Below are 26,152 nucleotides of genomic sequence, written 5' to 3' on the forward strand. Positions count from 1 at the left end.
GACTGATCTCCATGGGATGATTCATCCACTGACATAATTTAATGTCTTTTCTGCACTCATACACATTACTAAGATTGCCAGTAGACAACAGCCAATTGCAAAGAAACCTATGGACTGCAACATAAACTTCTCAATAGGCATAGGGATGCAGTCAGAAAATAATGTCTAAAATGTCATACTTGTAATAAAAAACCCATGTACTTTGCTAACCAATTATCTTTGCGTATCACAAAGCTCACAAAAGCTTAGAAAGGGTGCAATCAGCAGCTAGATGAGTACAATCATTAGATTCATAAGTATTTGAGAACCCAATGGTTTATTTTCTCAGGGTCAAATCAGATATTTCTTTGATTAAATGCTTATCAGAGAATTGTCACTCCCATTAATGCTTTAATGTCTTCTAAAATAATTTGCCCCAAGTGCCTTTGCTACCAAACAAGCCAGCACATTCTTAGCAAACTCAATGCTTGTCTTCTGCTAAATACCTTTTGCAATAATTAAATAGATATCAGATCCAGAAATCCAGGCCTCCATATGTTTTATTTCTTTTGCTGGTAATTGATGAAGATTCCTAAACTCATTATTCAACCACTGGTACAAGAGCATGTTCTGGCTCGTATTTGATAAAGAAACTAATAGGTACATAACTCCTCCTCTAGGAAACAAGGCTATATTCAGAGGTCTGTAAAGTGGAAGTTGATGATGCAGCACGAATATATCTTTATTCCACTGGAAAACCTGTGGAAATATAAATATTTTTTCATTATATATTCATAATTAGCATGAACTGTCATGATGAAAAACTAGTTAGACTTACAGTGAATGCATTTCTCATTTTTAAGGTGGACCCTACATTAAGGTAGAAGCAAGCAGCTGTGCCTATTCTTCGGATGAATAGATTTACAGTCAGAAGCTATTTCTGCTCTTATAGGTGTTTAACATGCTAGATTTCAAAACAGAAAAAACACTAGCAATAAAATCAAAGCAAATGTAAATGATACGTTGATTTAGAGAGTATTGCTACATTTAAACAAGTCTAGAATTTTAAGACTTATAAATGCATAACAGAAACGTCAGTAATTTTTCAGAAATATACACTTACGGGTTTTTAATTGTCTCTTCATATTTCATACTCAAAACTAACCAAATTACTCGCATCAAAGCCAGGGAAGACAAATATATTCTAACCTGGATGGAACTGGAACTGGCTGTGTGACTCATGAAAATCAAATAGTCTTCTTCATCCACAGCAAAATGTTTTATGTGTCTGGTAGCCAGAACAGAGATAGTTTGTATCTGTGAAAGAAATACGAGAAAAATGGTGTTTGGAAGTCACTTCGAGTGACAAGTTTATACATATATACATGTCTTTTTCAAAATTGCAAAACTATATCTAAAACTATATATAAAATATAGAAATTACATATATGTAATTTTACAGTTTAAAAATATGTCTTTATATGTAGGGTTAATTTACAAAATTTATATAACTTATCACACATTTTTCAGAAAATATTCTATGATTGGATTGCTCCACAATATCATTCCTCACTTCCCAGGTCATTTCCCTCCCTTCCATCTCAAAATATAAATATAAAACCACAGTAGGCAACCGGCTGTAAAAACTTACATCATTGAAGTCATGCAGAGTGTTAGAGCTCAAAACTAGTTGAGCATAGAGTGTTTTTTCTCTAAAATATGGCCAGGCTGGAGGGTCTCCTTATGTCCTTTCCAACTCAATTATTTTATGAATTTGTAAGTAAAAGAGATTTACCTTCAACAGCCTGCGTCCAGGCATGAACGCATACACACTGTTGTTGGAAGGTCCCTGCCCGGTTTCTCCGTGACTAACCACAAGGTATGGAGAGGCATGGATTTGGAAAGACACACAGCTCTTAGGATTCCACATACTGAAATTCTGAGAGAAGAATAAAAAAGTAAGATTGAGACTTAAGTTCTTTATTAAGTAGCATGTTTGGTGTTTGCAAGCAAACATTTACCTCAACAGGAACAAAAACTCCTTTCCACTGGTAGACAGTAGAAAACGTAGCTGGAGGTGTACGCAACAGAACACCATAGAGGGTTTCTCCTGACGTAAAGAAACACCAGCTAGACGCTGACTCTTCCACAAAACTTTGCAAGACAGACAGGACACTGATACTACCCCCTGCAATACAGTAAACAAAAATACTCTTTATTCTTGATGTCTTTTTCAACGTCATTTCGTTAATCGTAAAATTTACTTGCCAAAACCAGACCTAGTATCAGAAACGTTGAAGTTGTCTCTAAATAGTTGGTATCTGTACGTAAATGCATGGAAATGTTACAGTACTGAGGATGTAATTAGAGTTAAGCAATAAATGTATTTTTCATGTTACAATTGCCTATGGAAGACGCATAGGCAATTTGAGTCTGATTCAAAATGATTTGGTTTAGAATTTCATAGATTTCATAGATTTTCTAGGTTGGAAAAGACCTTAGAGATCATCCAGTCCAACCGTCCCTAATCCCCCATTAAACCATATCCCTAAGTAGTTCATCCACCCTTTTCTTAAACACATCCAGGGATGGGGACTCAACCACCTCCCTGGGCAGCCTATTCCAGTGGCTGACAACCCTCTCAGAGAAGAAATACTTCCTAACATCCAACCTGAATCTCCCCTGACTAAGCTTATACCCATTTCCTCTTGTTCTATCACCCATCACTAATGTAAAGAGCCCTTCCCCTACCTCCCCACCATCCCTTCTCAAGTATTTGTAGGCCGTAATCAGGTCTCCCCTCAGCCTCCTCTTCTCCAGCCTAAACAGCCCCAACTCCCTTAGCCGCTCTCCATAAGTTTTATTTTCCAGCCCCTTGACCAGTTTAGTCGCCCTTCTTTGGACCCGCTCCAGGAGCTCAATAACTCTCTTAAAGCGAGGGGCCCAAAACTGGACACAATATTCCAGGTGTGGCCTCATCAGTGCCGAGTACAGGGGCAGGATCACTTCCCTGTTCCTGCAGGTTACACTATTCTTGATACATGCCAGCATCCCATTGGCCTTCTTGGCCACCTGGGCACACTGCTGGCTCATATCAAGCCGGTAGTCAACCAACACCCCCAGGTCCTTCTCCGCCAGGCAGCTCTCCAGCCACTCCTCCCTGAGCCTATAGCGATGCTTGGGGTTTTTATACCCCAAGTGAAGGACTCTGCACTTGGCCTTATTAAAGCTCACGCCATTGGCCTCAGCCCAACGATCCAGCCTGTTCAAATCCCTCTGAAGGGCCTCCCTACCCTCAATCAGATCGACACAGCCTCCCAGCTTGGTGTCGTCCGCAAACTTACTGAGGGTACATTCAATCCCCTCATCCAGGTCATTGATAAAGATGTTAAACAGAACCGGACCCAGCACTGAGCCCTGGGGAACCCCACTGGTGACCGGCCTCCAGCTGGATTTAGCCCCATTTACCACCACTCTTTGGGCCCGGCCATCCAGCCAGTTTTTAACCCAAAGGAGGTTGGCTAGTGGATTTGGCTAGTGAGAAAATCAGTTAGGTATCAAGTAGTGAAAAAAGTGACAAAGAAACTACAAAATGTACGTGTTTGTCTTCCTTCTCCCCCTCACCACAACAAGCAGTCACGGCACTAAGATTCTTAAACTGCCTGAGCTGTTAGACTGGCTTACAGAAAAAAGCACTGCATTGTCCAAACTAAACTCCAAGACCTAAACTCCCAGTCCCACAGATAGGTTAGACAAGCTGCTGATCCAGACAGAGCATTCATCCTTGTCCAAAATCAGGCATTTACGTTTTTTGCTTTGTTTCAGGCTGGATTAGTGAGCAGCTAAGCACGTACCAGTACTGGAACAAAAACCACTTAGCATGGAAACAGAAACAAGTGGGCAGAGATGGAAGGATGGCATCCTTCAACGGCACTGCTAACTTGTACTACATTAAAGTCTTCATGAAATCACAGCCTGAGACTCCCACAAAAGTATCTCAACAGGCACACTGGGAGATATGATAGAACATGTGTGGTGGCATTTTTTCAGACCAAGTCTATATCAGGTTTATATAAAGTGTGTCTCTTATACTGTGTTAGAAAAATCCAAAGTTGCAAATAGTAAAGAACAGATTTTATTAAACAAAAGCCTAGTGACAATAATGTTCATATAAGCAGCAAGGAGAGCAACATATATTATTGAAACTCTGGCAGAAGTTGCTGATGACAAGGTGACTCTTAAGCAGCTAACCTCTTTTATCTAATTAATTTTGACATGCCCAGAAAAATATTAATAAATGTGATCAAGTCTGAATAAGTGAATTTACATTCCAAATTTACATCTCCTGTATGTTTGGTTAGTCTCTTGCTATCTTCACTCTGACAAAAACAGTGGACACCCTTGATAAAGTGAACGTACTGATGCCGAATGCGGTATCCGACAACGTCTCCCATTCAACACTCACAGACATGTTGAGCCCATTACTCCGTGAAACTTTCAGATAAACTGTAGCGTTGGCTTCTTCAACTATGAGGAAATTTGTCCTAAATGTGATAAGTTTGAAAATAAAGAAAAAATGGGGTTTTTTTAATGGCATATGAGTCAGATTCTTATAGCACAATTCCAGTGCAGAGTATACAACAGAAATAAAAAGAAAATTTTAATAACTGATTTTGCTATCTGATGGACTGATAACTACATTAGTTAAGGTTGTCCAATGTTTCTTACCACACAATTTTGGCAAAATCACAGGAAATTCAACAAGAACATAAACCATCTTAAAATTTAACACACTAGCTGTACGGTTTAAGCTGAATGATTTTTTTAAAATGTCATTCCATATGGTTCATTTGCTTCTGAACAACAGCCCTGAGTGAAAGAGTATTTTACACAAGCTTAAAAACAAAAGTAAATTATAAAATGTATGACTCCCTGGGCACTGATCTGAGGTTTGGAGCTCTTAACATAAATTACTATGAATGGAATATTTAGAGAGTAATAAAGTACTGGCTTATGAAAAATTCCGTAGAGAAATTGACATTTCTAGTCATGAATAGTCCATTTTAAGTGTTTTTCTGTTCTTTTGTATAGCAACAATAATATTTGACAGATAATGTACTTTTCAAAATTACAAATGTTTTACAAATGGATTGACGAATTTCTTTAAGGGGATTCATCAACAATAAAACTGTAGAGAGATACCATCTCTACCAAATATGAAAAATCTCCTTTTAACTGAATACATCTTTAGTACCTATTTGTAACTGGATAGATGCTGAAAAGCCCTAATGGAGCCTGGTTCTGTAATACCGTAATCATAGTTTGCACTCTTGTGCCTAGTCTGGCTCCTCCAGTTGGATTGAACAGGGTGACAATAAAGTGCTCATCCATTTCTGGTTCTTCATCCAGTATCGCAGAAATATGCAGCGTCTGACAAGAAAACATGCACAGAAAGTTGTTGAGATTTGACTGCTAATCATGACACAACCCTATCAGACCACACTACTGCTTCTATTCTTCAACTGCATGGCTTTAGATAGCACAGCAGGAGAATGGCAGCTCTTGGAACTGGAGAGAACAGAAGTGAGGCAAGGACGGCTCACGCTGAGTTTCTAAAGTCATCCATTTAGTGACCACTGGTGCAACACTAATATAAGCATAGCCTTTTTTTTTCCCCATCTCCTTTTTTCTCTTCCGATCCTAAGACCCTCTGAAATGCAATAGGTTTTGATTTTTTTTTCATACTTTCATTCTTTACTTATTCCATACATTCTTTGGTAATATATAGGCTTCGTACAGCTACCTGATCTCCTAATGCAGCTCAGTCATGTTGGTTTTAATTATTTTAGTTGCCAACAAAGCTAGCTCTAGGGCAACAGAGAATTCCACTACTGGTGCTGGAAAGAAAGGAGGAAATACTCTCTCTCTTTTTGATGGTTCTTTCCCTGTACTGCACCACTGTGGATGAGAATAGGATCCTCTCAGTGTGGTCCCAAATTAACAGAGAATTATATATAGATAGGTGTTTTCATGATCATTTGGGGCTTACTGTCATTCTTCCCATTAACCAAATAGGTAAAAGTTACAGAGGTACCCATAGCTTTCTTATAGAAAAAAAAAATTTAGTAATAATGGATCTGGAACTAAACTGGAGCTTACAATCTTCTTACTTCTGCAATAAACCATATGTAGAGTCCGTTTTAAGAAGTCTTTAACTTCCCACAGATCTGCTACATGGGTCAGCACTGAGGTTCTAAACGCATTAAAGGTTTCAGAAATTGAAAACCTGTGTTTCCAGAAAGGTTTGTTTCAGATTCTACACCACTAGTCATAATATACTAACTTGTTACTGACCCTAGCTTCACTGACAAAAGAAAAAAAATAAAATAAAATAAAAATAAAATAAACAAACTCCCATTAAACTTCAGAAGGGTCAGGATTTCACAGATTTAAGCTAGCTGATGTTCTTGTGGGGACAGTACAGAGGCAGTGAGCTTAATACAAGCCCAGAAGAAGAAGTCATCTTCTATTCATAAAGCTCTGAGAGCTGTTCACTTTTTGCATTTGTTGCAACATACTCTGTTCAGTTCAGACCACCTGAAGTATCACATTACAGAATGGGATTTTTACTTTAACCTTAACTGTTCACACTTGTAAATTACCACCTCATTTCAAAGTTTGTGTTTCAGCTATATGCTGAACACATACACAGAAATGTTCCTATCCATACATAAGCATTATATACCCTATTATACTGTTTTCGATTTACATCAACTATTACAATGAATGAAGTATCTACAGCACACTTATTTTTGGCTCGGAAAACATAAGAAAAAAAATAAATACAAGAAAAACACACAGATATTTCTGAATTCTTTCCAACAGTTTCAAAAAAGCTTTCTTCACTTCTTTGGTCATAACGATTATATTACCTTAAATCTGACTCCCTCTTCCAGCACAATATATCCTTGAGAAGGGGTCAAATCCACTGATGCCTCTGAAGAATTAATTTCACTTACAAGATATTGAACAGTCACGGTGCCAAATATCCCCTGAGGAGGTTCTCTAATAATATTTAATACTGCAACACTTTCCATCAAATGGAGAGCTGTTTGCTCTCTTAGGAAGAAGTGATTGCTGTTATTGAATGACAAAACTCCATGGCCATCATCATTGGCAAGTATAGTAATTGTGGCTTTTGAGAAATAAATAATGGAAATATTCTTTAATTAACATAGTAAAATATAATTGTACATATATACAAATAAAATACATATAAACAAAAATACATTCTTCCTTTAGTGTATATATAACTTCTTTATATCCATGATATTACTTGAAGAGAATATGTAAGTATTTACATTATCTAGGAAGATTTCTAGGCAAGAAGAATCTACACCCTCTTACTAAAAAGCTCACTTTCGCCCTTTTTGATTCTGTATTTTACATATTATCTTGTTAATTCATCGATTTCATAGGGACGTTTAAGAACTTTCCAAAGGAATATAAAGATCTACTTTAGCAAGACAATGGCAAGCAAGAAATATGATTATTCAGAAAAATGAAATTAAAATGACTGCCATACAATTCCAAAGAATGACAACATCAAAACTAAGTTTTACCTGTTGTGTTCTCCCCTAATTCCAGCCCCAGAGAGGGATTTGTTAAAATTAACTGGAACTTCTCATTCCCTTCAGGAACATCATCATCAAAAATTGTAACGAGAACAGATTTATTCCTTTCTCCATCAGCAAAAAAAAGAGTCTAGTATTGAAACACAGAAATCATCGCTATATAACTGTTAATATACACAGAATTTTTCAACTAAGGTAAACAGAACTGTCTTAAATAGGAAGAGGAGGAGGCAAGAAGAGCTACAATCGCTATGTCCCTTATAAATTGATTGAAACAGAAGTAAAAAAGTTCAGCCCATCGCAGAATGAGGACAAGCAAGAGCATTTACTCTGAAAGTGCAGTTTTAAAAATATGAAAACTTATATGAAATCTTGTACGCTTTTGTCTAAGCAGAATTGTATTTGAGATAGATGTTTGAAAATTTACAATGTCTTATATTTTAAAATACTTTGATATTTAAAAAGAAACAGTAAAATAAGATGACTAATTTTATCTCATTCTATTCAGAATTTTATCTCATTCTATTTAGATAACCAAAGCAATTGAAACAAGTTGAAAACTGTAGCTGCACTGCCTTCTGCATAATAAACAAGAAGGCATTCTTTTGAGGAAGCTGAAAGAAAGAAAAGTTCTAGATTTAGAATTTGCTTCTTACCCTCGAGGTCACATAAAAATCCAAACCCAGCTGTGCCTCCAAATTTTGAGCATAAAAAAATACAGACACGTTGCCATATGATCCTCTGTTTCGATATGCCATTATTGTCAGATTCCCATGAGACTCATTAACCTCAAAACTAAAATAAAGATCAAGAAAAATTCTCAGTGCTTACTGAGCATATTCTTTCGAATAAGGTGACAGTCACTTCAAATCATTCCCTTTGCTACGTAAGAAAAAGGCATCATTACAGTATCAGCATCATTACAATTGTCTAATGCAACCTTTTAACCTCTGTTTCTTATCTAAATTTAATTAAGCTATATGAGATTGTGCTTTTTTCTTGCTTGTTATTGGCAGATTAAGCCTGTCTATGTTCATGGATGCCTGCATCCTAGCTCCTGGAAATTAGTCAGAGAAAAAGATATGGGAGATGTCAGCATGTATGCTTACATGGATGCCGGAACACTGTATGGAGCCTGAGAGAGTGACACAAGTTCACGATATAAAAGAACAGGAGTGAAAGTAAGTATATGGTAGCAAAATATTTCTAAATAAATGTACTGTGTTGGGTTTCAGTGTGGCAATTATCTTACCCTTTCTAGTTTTACTGAATCAAATGATGCTTTGCCATTCCAAAGGTTTGGCTCTATTTTTAATTGTTAACTGCAAATGAAAATAATTGGGGAAACCCAAAAACTAACTGCCACAGTGAGTTCTTCAAGGAGACATTACTTACTTGGTACTTTCCCATTCAATCACTCCTCTTACTCCATCATTAGCATCAATAATAATCTGAGAAGCTAAACCTTCCACATCTAAAATGGAAAACAGAAAGACAAAATTGAAAGAACAGTATAGGCTATTGTCATGATTTTCAAGAATAATAGATGCAGGTCTTAAATCTCTACTAATTTTGTAGAAGAAATACATAATTTTCTATTTCCAAAATGTGTAGAAGAAAACAGTGGTGGGAAAGATAACTGGAAAGGCTCAAAGAAAATCTGTCCCTACTAACCTTACTACTAGAACTGCAACACAGTGTCTTGAATTACTACTGCTACATTTAATAATGCATACAAAAGAGACTAAATAAAATTTAGAAAGCAAAACAGCATAGTAAAATTCAGAAATACCAAAAGCAATATTGACCACGGAATCTTAATTTATCTTCATGTATGTTATGATGTCATTCAACATTTTGCAGACTGTACCATTCTGAATATGGGAGGGAAAATGAGCAAGAAATAATAATAAATGATCTGGTATTTCATCTCCTATTCATGTTTCAGTGCCTGATCATAAACCTTACTGACACACACTTCAGATTCTGCTACTGATGCAGAATTATTAATTTCTTTGTAGGTTGTTTATGTACTTGTAACATTCTATTGCTCCATAAAGACATATGTATCTTCACAATAACTCTGAAAGATTATTATATATATTGCATCGTGAAAATACCGAATAACAGACTAATGCCAGAAATGTTCAATAATTTCAGAGACCACAACTTGACAGTCCAAACTTGATTATTCTGGGAAAATAACGCCCTAATTTGTCTAACAACAGCGCCACATGACTACCTTACTTCACTTCAACTTACTTTTAATAAGACTTAAAAAGAAATGAAGACAACATTGACAATTTCTACAACTAAACTGACTCCACTGAATAGTATACAGACTATAACAATAGTAAATATACTATATTTAGATCCACAGGAAAGATCTATTAGTTCAGATAAAACTGAATAAAAGTAAAAGGTCATTGCCATTAATTCAAACCTGTCACTATGAGGTAGCGATGAAGATCAGCAGTAGCTGCAAAATCTCTACATAGACAGCAGAAATGTTATTGAGGTTTAGGAACCGAGAGAGAGGGCTAGTGACTACAGACCTTTCAGCTTCACTTCTAAACTGTATTTTCACTTGTTGCGTCATACTCAGATCAGTTCACCCAGGATCTGTAATACTTTGCTTTCAACATCAGACTTCTTATTTCATGTCTGGCATCCTTCCCCTCCCCTGATGACCCTCTACCCCTCCCTCAGCTGAACTTTTTTTTAATCCATGAAGTTTATCCGTTTTTCCTTCACCATTGTCAGCTGTTGATCATTTTCCCTTTTTTAATACCTTGCATTTTTGCATTTGAGTCAGGCTCTTTCCTCCACCTTTTCTAGAAGATGGGAGCAAGAGGAGCACAGAGAAAACAACAGAACTGTCTTTACACTTGCCTTTTCTGCTCCTTATCAATGAAGCCTCAGATCACCAATAAAGTCACTTAAGTTTAGTGTTCCACTCTACACCACAGACACACCAGACTTACTCCACACATTGCACGTGGCATGACAGGAACAGGACAGACAATTTATTCCAGAAGTCTAGGAATGACTGCACACGCCTGTATCATATGCAGAACGCTCACCTCTTTTGATACTAGACACCTCCTAGAAATATTTCAAATGTCTTATATAGGGTATGGGATTGCTAGAAACCCTAAACAAATTAACTGCACCAACAAGGAGTTAAACTGTCAATCATAGCAAATCAAAATATGCCAACAGGGAAAACAAGATTAGAAAATAGTCTGATAACAGAATTCATAGTGACATTTTACTCTTAGGACAAGTTTTTGCCTCCTGGGTTAGAACTATTATCTGTTCATCCTAAGTACATTTAACCCTATGCAAATATCACAGCAGCACTGAACAGTCATGATTCAAAAAGATTGCCAACACCTTACACTGGAAAGTGAGGCTGTACAGCACTCAGCACGGTTCAGTTCAGAAAAATCCTTTGTACTTCTATGTTACTCTTTTTATGTTTTAGATTTTAGACTCGACTAATCACAACTTAGTCTCTACAAATCAGCAGTGAGTCTTGCAAGTTACCTTTCAATCTGTAACGAATTAACTCTGTCACTTCTATAGGCATGCAAAGAAAAGGGAAAAGAGTCGAAGAAGATGTTAGAAATAATCAGTATAACTAGTCTCTAGTATCACAGCATAATTCAATTGTCCTTAAAGCCAAAGGCAGCTATGCTACTCAGTTCAGAAGCAGAATGAGGAGCTAACTCAGCAAATGGTAAATGAAGTTCACTGGAAGAGTAGGAAAACCATAGAATAGGACTCTTAAAAGTATATCTGATAAAGAGTATTAAAAAGAGATTTTATAAGGGTGAACAAAATAATTGCATAAAGTAATTTTTTTGACATTTTTGTTTCCATTATGTACTTGGAAATGCAAATCAGACTAGCACACTGCCAATAAAACTTTTCTGATAATTGTGCTCTCCAACTGTTAAATTACTAGCTCCTCTATGAAAATTCATTACCATTTTTACAGAGCTTAAAAGAGTATGAAGCAAGTGTAATAACAAATATGTTTAATACTCTACAATGTTTCTTTCAGAATACCCTATCTTATATTGGCATAGTTGGCAAGTAAGCGGAATTATAATAATATGCCAGAGTAATATGATCTGCATGTAACTCGTATAAAAGGAAAACCAAAGGTAATTCTGTATAAATTGTTTTACCCAGTCTAGGTGGAGATGAAGTTGAATGATTCATTATAAGTTCCACTGAAGTTAAATTAACCAAGAAGAATTCTTGCACCTCTGGTACATCATCCTGCAAAACACAAATTCAGTACCTCCTTTTTTCATTTTCCTTTAAGAAACAGTCACAGAAGTCACCAAAATGCAATACATTCGAAGTCTCTAATATTATAGCAATACTAGAATTAATTTATTTTTCCTGAAATACTTTAATTGGGTGTAAAATTAATTATCTCAAATGAATTATGAAGGAAGACAGTATATTTCATGAAAAAGACTCTATGGTGACACTAAACTATTCTTATGAATAAATTTCTGATCAATTTTAAAGGCATAAACCCCAACCACTGAGAAAGTAAGAGCCTGTAGCAAGCAATTAATTACACTGTTCTGAATATCAGATAGTAAAGTCTTCATGAGACAGCTAAATTTCATTTATGAATAGGTAGAGTTACTTTCTGTTATTATTCGTCCTTCAGTGATTCTTAAGATAAAAATTGTCTTTCTAGATTCTTAAGATAAAAATTGTCTTTCTAAATGACAATGAAATATATAGCTTCAAGTAATATATAGGTTGCAAAATTTAGGTTGCAAAATATTCCTCTTCTGATGTCATACAGACCAGTATAGAATGAAAGGGTTTAAAGTTTACCTCTAGAATAGTAATATTTATTGCAGCTGATGTTTCTCCTTCTTCCAAAATCAGTGAGTCAGAAACAGCTATATAATCAGCTCCTGGTTCAGCCAAGGTCCCTTCTGTCTGATTACTTACGGTGAGCAGTCCTGGAACTGTGGCATACGTAACATTGATAGTACCTGTTTAATTTGTGACAAAAAAAAAAATTATATTTTCAATTATAAGTAATGCTTAGTGGAAGAGACAAAGAAAAGAGATCACTACAAAATGAAAAGCCTAACTGCAAAACAGAAGGATTAAAAGATTAATCTGGAGCCAATGGAACTTTGTGTGATCAGTCTTTGGTGATTTGTCCAATATCATAGGACTCAAAAAGCATTAGTATCAAATGTATTCAGATATTTGAGGTGATGTGGACTGCAAATATTACACTGCTGAAGTACTACCTGGGACATCTAATGTTTTATTAATATTAGGTTTGGTGCCAAGGGAAGTAGGCTGCTTCAGGAATGACTGATATCTAAAAAAGGCTCTAATGACAGCTTAATAAATCTAGTTTCCTTCCCAAGCAGATTGACATAGAATTCAATGAAGAATAAAAATTAGGGGACACACTGATAAATGTTACCAAAGGAAAAAGTTAGACTTTTTTTTTAATGTATTAAAGCCATATCTCACTAATCTGCAAAAGTAAATCAAGTTGAAAATTTAAAGAGAGCAATCCTGGAGATAAAACGGCAGATGAAATTCAAACTAGTCTCTATGAGATAAAATACAAGGAATAAAAGAATCTTAGTTTTAATAAATAATGATGGACTTTAAGTAAGAGATTTACATTTATTACAGATACTATAGATCTTACAAGCATTAGTTTCCTGAGTAGTGTTCCAAAAGTAAATTAGATAGTGATTGATATATATATATATAAAAAAGGAAAACATAGAAACCTCATTAAAATGCCTCTATAAATCTGTGCTGTGTCCAGATCTTGAATATTCATTGCAACTTATCACTTCACCTCAAAACAGATATAACAGAAGAAACTAAGAGACGTTAACCCTGAGGTCTAAATATAATGTAGAAAGATAAATATAAAATGATTACACATAGAATCATAGAATCATAGAATCATAGAACAGTTAGGGTGGGAAGGCACCTCAAAGATCATCTAGTTCTAATCCCCCTACCATGGGCAGGGAAACCCTCCACTACACCACGTTGCCCAAAGCCTCATCCAGCCTGGCCTTCAACACTTCCAGGGATGGGGCAGACACAACTTCTCTGGGCAACCTGTTCTAGTGCCTCACCACCCTCTGAGTGAAAAATTTCTTCCTTATACCTAATGTAAATCTGCCCTCTTTCAGTTTAAATCCATTGCCCCTTGTCCTATCATTACACACCCTTGTAAAAAGTCCCTCTTCAGTTTTCCTGTAGGCCCCTTTAAGTACTGGAAAGTTGCTTTGATATCCCGGAGCCTTCTCTTCTCCAGGCTGAACAGTCCCAACTCTCTCAGCCTATCTTCATAGGAGAGGTGCTCCAGCCCTCGGATCATCTTCGTGGACCTCCTCTGGACCTGCTCCAGCAGATCCATGTCCTTCTTGTGTTGGGAACTCCAGAGTTGAACGCAATATTCCAGGTGGGGTCTCACAAGAGCAGAGCAGAGGGGCAGAATCATCTCCATCGACCTGCTGGCCACGCTTCTTTTGATGCAGCCCATGATACGGTTGGCTTTCTGGGCTGTCAGCGCACATTGCCAGCTCATGTTGAGCTTCTCATCCACCAGCACTCCCAAGTCCTCCTCAAGGGTGCTCTCAATCCATTCTCCACCTAGCCTGTACTTGTGCTTGGGATTGTCCCGACCCACGTGCTGGACCTTGCACTTGGCCTTGTTGAACTTGAGGTTCTCACAGGCCCACCTCTCAAGCCTGTTGAGGTCCCTCTGGATGGCATCCCTTCCCTCCAGTGTGTCCACCACACCACACAACTTCGTGACATCTGCAGACTTGCTGAGGGTGCACTCGATCCCACTGTCCATGCCACCAACAAAGATGTTAAATAACACTGGCCCCAGTACTGACCCCTGAGGAACACCACTAGTCACAGATCTCCACTTGGACATTGAACCATTGACTACAACTTCTTGAGTGCAACCATCCAGCCAATTCCTTATCCACTGAGTGGTCCATTCATCAAACCCATGTCTCTCCAGTTTAGAGACAAGGATGTGGTGTGGGACAGTATCAAATGCTTTGGATAAGTCCAGGTAGACGATGTCAGTTGCTCTTCCCCTATCCATCAATGCTGTAGCCTCATCATAGAAGGCAATCAAATTAGTCAGGCAGGATTTGCACTTAGTGAAGCCATGTTGGCTGTCACCAATCACATCCTTATTTTCTATGTGCCTTAGCATAGTCACCAGGAGGATCTGCTCCATGATCTTGCTGGGCGTAGATGTGAGCCTGATTGGCCTGTAGTTCCCTGGGTCTTCTTTTTTCCCCTTTTTAAAGATGGGGGCTATGTTTCCCCTTTTCCAGTCAGTGGGAATGTCACTATATTGCCACGACTTCTGAAATACGATGGATAGTGGCTTAGCAACTTCATCTGCCAGTTCCCTCAGAACCAACAGATGCACCTCCTCAGGTCCCATGGACTTGTCCACTTTCAGGTTCTTTAGATGATCTCAAACCTGATCTTCTCCTACCGTGAGCGGTTCTTCATTCTCCCAGTCCCTGCCTTTGCCTTCTGTGACTTGGGCTGTGCAGCTGGAGCTCTTGCCAGTGAAGACTGAGGCAAAGAAGTCATTGAGAACCTCAGCCTTCTCCACATACCAGATAGCCAGGTCGCCCGTTTCCTTCTGGAGAGGGCCTACATTTTCCCTAGATTTCTTTTTATTGCTGACATATCTATAGAAGTTTTTCTTGTTGCCCTTGATGTTTCTGGCCAGATTTAACTCTATCAGGTCTTTAGCTTTCCTAACCTGATCTCTGGTTGCTCGGACAACTTCTCTGTATTCTTCCCAGGCTACCTGGCCTTGCTTCGACTCTCTGTAGGCCTTCTTTTTGTGTCCGAGTTGGTCCTGGAGCTCCTTGTTCATCCATGCAGGCCTCCTGGTGTTCCTACCTGACTTTCTCTTTGTTGGGATGCACTGCTCCTGAGCTTGGAGGAGGTGATCCTTGAATATTAACCAGCTTTCTTGGGCCCCTCTTCCCTCCAGGGATTTATCCCATTGTACTCTACCGAGGAGATCCCTGGAGAGGCCGAAGTCTGCTCTCCTGAAATCCAGGGTAGTGAGCTTGCTGTGCACCCTCCTTGCTTCCCTAAGAATCTTGAATTCCACCATTTCATGATCATTGCAGCCAAGGCTGTCCTTGAGCGTCACATTCCCCACCAGCCCTTCTTTGTTGGTGAGAACAAGGTCCAGCAAAGCACCTGTCCTCGTTGGTTCCTCTACCACTTGAAGAAGGAAGTTATCATCCATGCATTCCAGGAACCTCCTGGATTGCCTTTGCCCTGCTGTGTTGTCCTTCCGACAGATATCGGGGTGGCTGAAGTCCCCCATGAGGACCAGGGCTTGTGAACGTGAGGCAGCTCCTATCTGTCACATGTTAAGTCACAATGTAAGTTGAAATTCTCAGGCAACAAGCACAAGAAAATAATTTTGCACTTAGCGCATTATTGAATTCTGGAACTAAGTACCACTTACTTTCATGGATGTTAAAAGACAAATTGATTTCAAAAGGAATATGAAACTCTCAGACGAGACTTAAATTGAATTCAGTAGTCTGAAGGTAGCTTTTTCCACGGGATATTCCTAAGCTGCCAACTTCTGGAAGCTTAGAGGGGAAGTAGGTGGGAACGATCATTCCATACAGGCTCCCCTTATCATGTTTTTTGTTTCTTCTGAAGAGACTAACACTTTAAAGTAGATCCATTAGACATAAAGGTGGTAACCCTAATAGCCAATTAGTTATGTCACAGCTCCCAGACTCCCTGCTGTGGAAATGAGTGCTATGTCTCTAGTTTCAACTAAAACTTTGCTTCCAAGCCTGCAGTAAGAAGCCTAGAATTTCTGAAAATATCAACTGTATGCAAGATTTTTCAAAATTTCCAGCCTCTCTGTCATGGCTTTCATTTGCCTGATGATTAACAAAACAGAACTTACTTTGTCTTGGAATTATTATACAAACCTAGAGATCCAAATTCTCTGTTAATAAAAAGCTGAACTGTTTTGTTTTCCTCTGGAATTAGAACTTCCCTTGATGGGGAAGCAAAATTCAAGACTCCATGTGGCTCATCACTAGCTTCTACTGTCAGAACAGCCTCATATCCTTGACTATCCAAAACAGCAGCACCTGAAGAAGAAACTCCTGCAAAGAACCAATGGACCACAGTGAATAAAATGTTATGGAACTAACTTTTTTGTCTTATATTACTGCTATTATTACATCCAAGTGACAATCAGTAACAGTGCAAATTGAATTAAACCAAATGCATGATGTGCTCACTGAAGTTTATGGATAATGTGGGACGTACATATATTTACATTCTATAACAAATACAGGGACATACAGAAATTGTGTGCATACTAAGCAGAGTAACAAAAATGTACTAATGAGAAAACTTAATGCACCAGTGCCAAACATCAACTTCCCTAAACTTCCTGTAAAAGGAAAGAGCAAGATTTCCCAGGAATTAACTTCAAAACTTAAAATTTATATTCAGCTTATCAATCATTCCATTACAAAATTACTCCCTTTTCAAGTGTTGCCTTGATGAGTAATTGTTGGTGTATTAATTTATGCTTATCCGGATGGATTATAAGACTGATTCTGGCAAGTTGGTAAGGCATCTATTATCCTGATGGATTATAAGACTGATTCTGGCAAATTGGTAAGGCATCTAGCAGCAACACAATCCATGTCAAGTTAGTTTGGTATTTAGACATGAATTTCAGTTTAACAAAGTGTATTTCAGAAGAGATGCAGTTTCATGCTTCTTTTTTCATTAATTTGAATAGAAATAATAAAGTATTTTGACCTCCTTGAACCCAGAGTCAGATCAGAAATTCAGCTTGCAGCATGATAAGAATATTTTACAAGACGAAAATATCTCCTTATTTCATGTCAACTGTACATTAATAAGCTCAAGTTTGTATTCAGTTAAAGGAAAGCAAATAACCAGTGAATTAAACAAGCAGAGTTAAATTAGGTTTAAAACCAATTAATGAAAACTGCAGACACCATGGGATTTATATATATCTACATATACACATAAGGATCAAGCCTGTTTCAATAAAATGGGAAGGAACTTTGCATTGTTTACACTAGTTGCAGTATGTTTAGGCCTACACTTCCAAAATGGATTAATGGGTATGAAAATATTACACTACTAACGGTAATTTTAAGATACAGCAGGCTATAGTTCTGCATTACCTTCTGTTTTGATGTTGTATAGGATGATCTGGTATTCTTCTCTTTCTTCAGGAATATGGTCATCCAGCAAGTGAACATACAATGTTGTATTCAATGTCTCCTATTTATTTTATTGATAAATTGATTAGTCATTATTGTAGAAAATACAAGTAGCACCACTATATCATATGTATTTTGAACAACACCTTTAAGAAATGTAAAGTATCAAAATCTACAAACTCCTTCCACTTAGAACTCCGAGATTAAAAGAGGAAGTAAAAAATTGGATCAAGAAACGACGACTGCTATAAAATCACACTCATTTTCTCAGGTCAGTTCTAATTACAATATTATCCTGTAGCCACTAGCTTTGCCTATGTACTTACCTCAGGAAAAAAGAGTATTCCAGAATAGTTTTCAAAATTCTGTTTTACGTTATGCCCAACTATCTTCCATTCAACAGTAACATTTCCCAGTCCTGGGGCAGTTCTTACAATATGGAATTGCAGTTGTTCTCCTAGGAAAAAAGGATAAGATGCAATATTTTGGGGTTTCTTCTTCTATTTTATTCTAAACATATCATTTATAAAAGCCAAAAACATGTATCACAGTTAAAATAATTTTTCTGAAAGACAGTAATATTTTTAATAGTGAGCTTCACAGTAGTTATTTAACACATTTGTTTTTAATATTGAAACAAAAAACCTCAAACCTAAACTCTTTTCTCCAGTTTGTTTTTTTTTTTTGCTGGTTTTAGTCCACTCTTGGAAAGATCTATCAAAATACGAGGGAAACTGGTATAGATGAATAATTTAGAAAGTAAATGTCCATCAAAATGTGCACAAACGGAAGAGCAATACCTGCCTGTGAACTACACAAAACAGTAAATGCTGTATGTACCAGCTATCACACAAATTTTTACAACAGCTAACTGACAAGGAATACATATGTATATATGTATTTTACTGATGCAGAAACAGAAATCTGACAATCTTAGTTCCATTCCCACCTGACTGAAAAAGTCTCAGTATTGCTATAAACTGATTTGAATTTTTTCACTGTTGAAAAATCTCAGAATAGTTCCATCTTCTGATTTGTGTTAAAAACACGCTTAGAAGCAACCCCTATCAAGAAACACTGAGATACATCTATGACAGTCAAAGAGAAGATGTGGTGTTACGTGGCTTCCTACTCCATGGCATAAAGAATTCAGCCGCCCAGCTAGTCTCTCTGATTAAGCACTTTAAAGAGCATCAAGTTAGGATGCTATCAGGCTATCCTAGTATAGTATATTGCAGGATGGTATTGTATAGCTAAAACTGGCAGGAAAAACTTGAACACTTTCTGGATAGAAAGTTTTGGTAAGGAAATATTATAGAGATGCATGTACATTGGCTACCAATGACAGAGATATGAACAACTAACTTCAAGAGACTTTAATATAATTAATTAAAATATAAAATTGTGAAGAAGAAAGACAAGAATTGTATATACTCATTTTCAGATAAATAGAATTAGTATGTGTTATTCAGCCTCAACATTTCAAACTTCAGTTAAGTCTTGGAGATACTCATATTTTTGTGCTACATGGTGCTTCTAAGAGAATAAAAGAATTCAAAATTTATTGACATCACAAGGATTCTGCTTCTACAGCCAGATATCTGAGGATAGACTGCAAGTTTGCAGGTTCCCCTGAGGCTAATTTATCATATAACTTAACACTGCATTGAAAACCATTCTATACTATTGGAGAATTTTGCACGTCTGTTGCAAACAAATAAATATTTAACAGAAAAATGGTTACTTTAGTACCATTGCAGAATGCACAATTTAGATAAAGATTATTTCAATACAACATTATGTAACACAACTAATTTTCACTGAAAAGTGGAATAAAATGCTTTATGATGCAGAACCCTGTTACACTGTAATCCAAACACTAAGAAACCTGGAGTATCATTCATCATAATTACAGACCACAAGTAGTTAATTACTGACCCATGTTTCTTGGTCAGCTTTACCAAAATCTTTGGTATCCTGATCCAGAAAGAAATACTAATACAAGTACTAATTGATTTCTGAAGACCGAAGGTGTTATTAGGCTAATTTCATTATTTATTTTTTTTAATATTTAACCATGTTACCTATATCTTTCAATTTCTACATTTATCAGGGAGAAGGGGGCCTCGGCCACCCTCCTCTCAAGGTACTGCAGTGCTTTTTGCTCCAATACAGTCATAACCACACAAAAGTTGCATGCCTCTGCCTGCACTAAAATGCCACCCTTTTTCTGAATAAGGTGACAAATAACACATACATCTTGAAAATAATACAGATTTGCTTGACAGAAATTGTTCAATAACACAATAAATATAAAATTCAATAATATTTGGATTTATGTCTGACAGATTTTGGGTTCAGAACAAAAAAAACTTGGTACTGAAAATGAAATAGAAACACTGAAATCATCTAAAGGCCTTAGCCCATTCTTTGTTTCTTTATCAAATAGAACAAGTTTGGATGTTTTTTCTTGCTATAAGACAACGCATTATTTTTCACAAGCTGGAAGAATTGGAATCAAGTAATTACCAAACTGTAGCAGAGTATTTCAGCTCCAAACAGCCAGCATTTGCTAGCATGCTATGAATAATATTTAACCAGTGGAAAGTATTCAGGGTCATTGTAACCTTTGGGAATGACACAGTTTGTATTAGTTCCTTGTACTCATTAATAGCTCTTCTTAGCCTGCCAGATTGCAGCTGGCTTGGCAGTCAGCTGAGAACTGTTAATGTGGAGGAATAAAGGACAAAAAACAGGCACACACTGGCACAGTATTAACACAAATCGTATCTAGATAAAAACCAACAGTTAATGACCTTTCATTTCCAGAAAAAAAAAAACAGAACACGTTTGGTTGAGACAGACTTTTTTCTTCAAACAGAAGATACAATGCAAACATGCCTGGATAGTACATTTCTGTTTTGTTGACTTTCCCTGCCCATCAGTTTCCACGTCAGAGAAATATGATATTGCAATACACTGAGACTCCAGCAAAGGCTGCCAAAAGCAATCACCATGAGTACTGTTATTATCCTATGCAAAACTGCATCAAACCTTAGATCAAACACGCAACATGCTCTTTTAAAACACTAGTAGAAATCTTTGGTCCAAATCAAATTATTATTGTTCTTTCTCAAATGTCATGACTGAGCAACAACATCAAGATTGCTACATTCCTAAATTAGCTACCATAAAAAAACATGAACAGAAAATTTTAAACCAGCAGGTTGTTGAGTCAGGAAGAGTGAAGATGTAATCTTAATCTTTCTGTGGGAATATTTTCTAGATTTAAAATGAATTGTAAGTCACTGATAGATGAGATTTGCTTACAACTACTAATAGATGTGTATGATGAGAGCTATACACAGTTCTGGAATATGGTATGAAGGAGTAAGACAAGGAATGCTGAAAGGAGCTTTGAAATGTAATATCAATAGAAGTAAAGCATGACTTTCAGAAAAAACGAAAGCACAAATGATGATAAATAAAATGGTTTTGGAAATGGTGTACTCATCCATTCCATAGATTTTGTTTATGCTTGCATGAGTTAAAAATTCAAAGAAATGCATGCCAAGTATGTGGTTATTCTCTGTTTGCTGACATTCTCTGAACAGTGATACAAACAATCACTGTGAGTCATTATCAACAAAAAGCACGGAGATGGAAGCTAATGTTAAACAAACTGAGTGTGGTCAACACAGAGAACTCACCTTCACGACCAATAACAGATCTTGAGGCAGTCTGGAAGCTAATAACTCCTGCCACGTTGTCACTTGCCAGAATAATCACTGTAACAGTGTCAGAACTGGGCAGAATCCGACTCCCTCCTTCAGTATGGACCAGGCCGATTATGATACTTTCATTATCCTCTGGCTCTGAATCATCTAAAATGGTCAACGTGACTAACTTTTTTGTTTCTCCTACAAGGAGAAGAACATATATATACATATACGTGCACATGGAAATCACCTTCTAAAAAGACTTAATCATCTCCTCTTGTAGGAGGATACGAAGCTTAATTTATTTACCTGTCTAGAAGTTACTGAATGTCATTACAAAGTTTTATTCAATTACTGTTAAAAAGTTACATTATGGCAATTTAATTATCAAATTATTAAATATAATAATTAACAATAAAAATTAACAATATAGTCATAATTTCTGGATGTCTGTAATTCTTTTTTTTGCATTATAAGTTCTCTGACTTTCAGATTTAACTTAGAAAAGGGAAATATTCTTGTTAAAAATCACCAAGTGTATAAGTTCTCTGATGAACAATATACGTAAGTATGTATACTCAATTCAAATATATTTACTGAGCCCGTGAATGCATTAAAATGGACTGTCATTGTGTTATCATTCCGGACTATCAAAGAATGATATGTAAACAGCAAACATGATCTATTACCAGTCTCTATAATCCATCAGAATTAACAAGACAACCCTGTTTCTCAGTGCATATGCATAACATATTATGAGAAGACACGTTTATAAGATACATATATTTCTTCCCACTTTGTCTTTCAAAGAATTTTGAAAACAGTTTTTACTAAACTGATAACCACTAATGTAATCACATGTCAGTCTCAGAATCACTGCTGGCAATCCTTCTTTTGAGTTCAGGTGACTGACTAGCTAGCTAGCGCACTAGGATCTTTACTACACTACCATAAATTGCTTTCAAAATAACTGTTCAATCAACTCAGACTTTGAAAATGCAAAATACATCTGTCATGCTGTGTGGTACTTGACTAATGTCTGCCATTGACTTGTACATCCTGTTTGCAATTTTTTTTAATATGCTGTTATGTTATGAAATCAATACAATCTCAGAATTTAAAAAGAGATATCATGAAAAACGTGTGCTGTACTGACTGAAGGTTAACAAAAGACCAATTAAGTCTGTTCTCATTTTCATTATCCTTGATATAACAGCTATCTTCAGCACTATTATTCCTCATATATTTGGTAAAAAACTAATCCTTATAATGCACACTGTAATATTTCTTTAAAAAGTACTTAGATATTTATGGTTTTCATCTATTTTTCACTACCACTGTGTGTGTTCTGCAACTTAATGCTGTATGCTAATGAACTATATTCTTTTGAATAAGTATCCTGAGCATTCAAGGAGGTTTAGCCTAAGAATAAGACATCATTTATTGAAACATCCAGAGGATTGAGTGCTTGTCAGGTTTTTTTTACTTCTCTTTATTTTTATAAAACAGAAGCTCGTGCAAAACCTTGTCTCACCTTCAGCGAACACCAGAATCTCACCAACACCTACAAAATCCAAGTTTGGGGTAGCAGTTCCACCAACCACACGCCATTCCACTGTCACCTGACCCAGGCTGCCTTCTGTTCTATGTATCATTAGCTGCACGCTGGTCTGAGGACGTTCTTCTACTTCAATATATAGACCCTTCTCTGTTGCATTGGGGCTTACGCTGTAGATCTTAAATACTCCAAATGCATCTCCATTCATCATTATGACAACTGTGGAAGTATTTGGCTGTCCTATAGTTGGTTGATTTTTTAAGCTGGCTGAGATGTTCATCAGTTCAACTTTTAAAAGGGATATAGTGAATTTCTCATCCAGCTCTGGCAGACTGTCAGGGAGTATGGTAACTGTGAGATTTGCAAACTCTTCGCCTTCCTGCATTATGGCCCACTGTCTTGTAACAGATTCATAATCACTACCAGCGATGGCTTGTGCACTAAAGAGGGCAGATGCACTGGTGATGTTTTTCTTGTAGGTCCAGAATTCTGAAGTGTTAGTTAATGGGCTGATTTCTGATGTCAGCCAAAGGCAGAGAGGAGACTCAGAGGCACTGGAAAATGTAAAGGCTGAACACGCTTGTTCTTTTAGGCACTGAGTTGCACAGGCATACAGAGGGTCACTTGCTGCTGACACGTTCACTCTGGTCTTGGGTGGCTGGTCAGGAATTCCTTGTACAGGAGACTCGTAACAGGCCAGTATATCCTGACCTTGCTCAATGGCAAGAGCTACAACATCAGTCTCAGAAGTGCTGTAAAATATCTGCAGCTGACCAAACCTTCCCCCACTAAAAGACATTAAAATAGAAAAGGTAATGTTAGTGGATGAAGTATGTCTAATATTCTGCATGTTTCTGGGTTGAGAACAACTGTGAACAAAATCAACTCACCCTTTCTGAATTGGTGAAAAGTGTAAATAGCTAATTTAAGTGGGTACCTTTGAAGCTAGTACCAGAATAACTGAGTTGTCATTTTTTGTGTACAGCAAGTTTAATCATTTATACATTGGGTAGCAGTCTGTCAAGAATGCACATTTGCAAACTTTTGTTTCTAGGAATTAACTTAGTCTTCTTATGGCTGGCAAGGAAGAAAAAGCCTGTGCTGCCCAACTTTGTTATCTTTCCTCCTAGGTGTCCTCAGGATATCAAATCACATGCGTAAAACCCATTTTGTTTTTTCTGTCTCTTTCCATCTCACAAGGGTTGACCCATTTTTTCCTCCCATTCAAATCACAGGAGCAGGCTGTTGTGCAGCTTTAAATAATTTGATGATTAGTCAAAATGAAACTTCAAGTACACTGTGTACATTAGGTTTACATTCTACATTACAATGTATATTACATTTAAGTACTGTATGTACATTTCTAATAAGTAGACATCTAGTTCAAAAACACTGTAGATAAAATAAAAAATGCATTGAGCTGGCAGATCAAGAAATTGATGCAAATACACAAGAGGTGCATGATATTTTAAATTATAGTCAAGACGGAAAGAAAAAGAAAAAATAATAGATATAAATAAAACAAACATTACACAAACCTTCGTCTGACTGTTATGTTTGCAAGCAAATTTCTTTCTAGTGGCTCCTGAATTCGATATAAGGATTGATGAAAGAAGACTGTGCCATAAGGATTATCATTGGCAGGTATTATAATATTTGCCACGCCATCCGACCCAATAGCACCACCATTGGAGGCCTGAGTTAATTCTACATGGACAATCTCAAAAAGAAAAAAAAAGAAAAGAAATAATGCAGCTAAACAATTTTGGGTATTTCCAACAATAATCACAAGCAAAGTAAAATCTGAACTTCTTGCATCTTCCAGCCAGAACATTCCTTGTTTTCCTTTCCACACATTTCTATAACAAGTTAAAACTTCAATACTATTCAAGAAAGATGTAACTGCTTTACTTACTTCTTCTGTTTCTGGAACATCATCAGCCAGGATTTCCAACAGCAACATCTGAATGGCTTCCCCAGGGGCAAAAGTAATATTACCCAAGGCAACCTGCAAGTCAGCATCAGCAGGATGTCCATTAATGGTAGCAACCCACTGAACAGTAACATTACCGAGTGTCCCAGCATTGCGGATTATTGGCAGGTTTATGATTACTGATCCAAATTCGGGCTCCTCCACAGTGAATTCAGTAATCTGAAAAACTGAAGTACAGAACAAAGAGAGCATTTCATTAACAACAGAATTGAAAGCAAATATTGCAACTCCTGAATTACATAGTTTTATTTCCCGTGATTGCATTTACTTGCACAGGTAAATCACTTTTAATCAGATTTAAACTTAAAAGCAAATTTTCAGTATTAATATTTTCAACTACAGAGGAAATTAGCATGAAAATTAAGCACTCATTCTAAGATATTATTTCAACATTGTAGTGGTTTAGGCCACTCCGGCAGCTAAACTCACAGCCGCTCACTCACCCTCCCCCACCCCCAGGGATGAGGAAGAGAATTAAAGAAGAGAAAGAAAGGAGACCCGTGGGCTGAGATAAGAACAATTTACTACTACTGCTACCAATATATATATGTATGGATATGGATATGCACAAGGATAAATATATACACAAACGAGTGATGTACGGGGTAATTGCTCACCACCCCTTGACCAAGACCTGTCTCATCCCAAACTATTGATCCTGAAACAGATAAATCCCAATACCGCAATCCTGGATGAATGGAAGGCCCAAGAATAGAGAGCGAGACAGAGAGAGCACTCTGAGAGTCCGAAAGTGAGAGTCCCAGAAGAGCAAAAGCCCTTCTTTCTGGCTGACCCTCACTTTTATACTGGGCATGATGCTCCATGATATGGAATACTAACTGGCCAGTTTGGTCCTCAATCCTAAATCTAAGTACAAATCATAAGGAGGGTCGTGGACCCTCCATCCTGGCTATGCTCCTCCCTGTCCTGTTGTACTCCTGCAC

At 37.0% G+C, this 26,152-nt stretch overlaps 1 protein-coding gene across 1 annotated transcript in view; it reads right to left on the minus strand.

The window, feature by feature from the left end:
- The window catches only part of ADGRV1 (adhesion G protein-coupled receptor V1), a 306,160-nt gene that overhangs the window by 227,136 nt on the left and 52,872 nt on the right, over positions 1-26,152 (minus strand). The window contains exons 31-50 of the mRNA XM_086628926.1: positions 25,131-25,375; positions 24,754-24,935; positions 23,192-24,003; positions 21,649-21,858; positions 18,265-18,395; positions 17,900-17,999; positions 16,655-16,834; positions 12,483-12,646; positions 11,810-11,903; positions 11,163-11,192; positions 9,009-9,087; positions 8,270-8,408; positions 7,602-7,743; positions 6,912-7,174; positions 5,234-5,409; positions 4,399-4,523; positions 2,001-2,167; positions 1,775-1,918; positions 1,189-1,296; positions 486-738 (exon numbers count right to left, since the gene is read on the minus strand). Coding sequence (XP_086485052.1) covers positions 486-738; positions 1,189-1,296; positions 1,775-1,918; positions 2,001-2,167; positions 4,399-4,523; positions 5,234-5,409; positions 6,912-7,174; positions 7,602-7,743; positions 8,270-8,408; positions 9,009-9,087; positions 11,163-11,192; positions 11,810-11,903; positions 12,483-12,646; positions 16,655-16,834; positions 17,900-17,999; positions 18,265-18,395; positions 21,649-21,858; positions 23,192-24,003; positions 24,754-24,935; positions 25,131-25,375 — 3,744 coding nt within the window. The remainder of the gene's footprint in view (positions 1-485; positions 739-1,188; positions 1,297-1,774; positions 1,919-2,000; positions 2,168-4,398; positions 4,524-5,233; positions 5,410-6,911; positions 7,175-7,601; positions 7,744-8,269; positions 8,409-9,008; positions 9,088-11,162; positions 11,193-11,809; positions 11,904-12,482; positions 12,647-16,654; positions 16,835-17,899; positions 18,000-18,264; positions 18,396-21,648; positions 21,859-23,191; positions 24,004-24,753; positions 24,936-25,130; positions 25,376-26,152) is intronic.

This window comes from Tauraco erythrolophus, chromosome Z (assembly GCF_009769465.1).
Source record: "Tauraco erythrolophus isolate bTauEry1 chromosome Z, bTauEry1.pri, whole genome shotgun sequence".
Taxonomy (NCBI): domain Eukaryota; kingdom Metazoa; phylum Chordata; class Aves; order Musophagiformes; family Musophagidae; genus Tauraco; species Tauraco erythrolophus.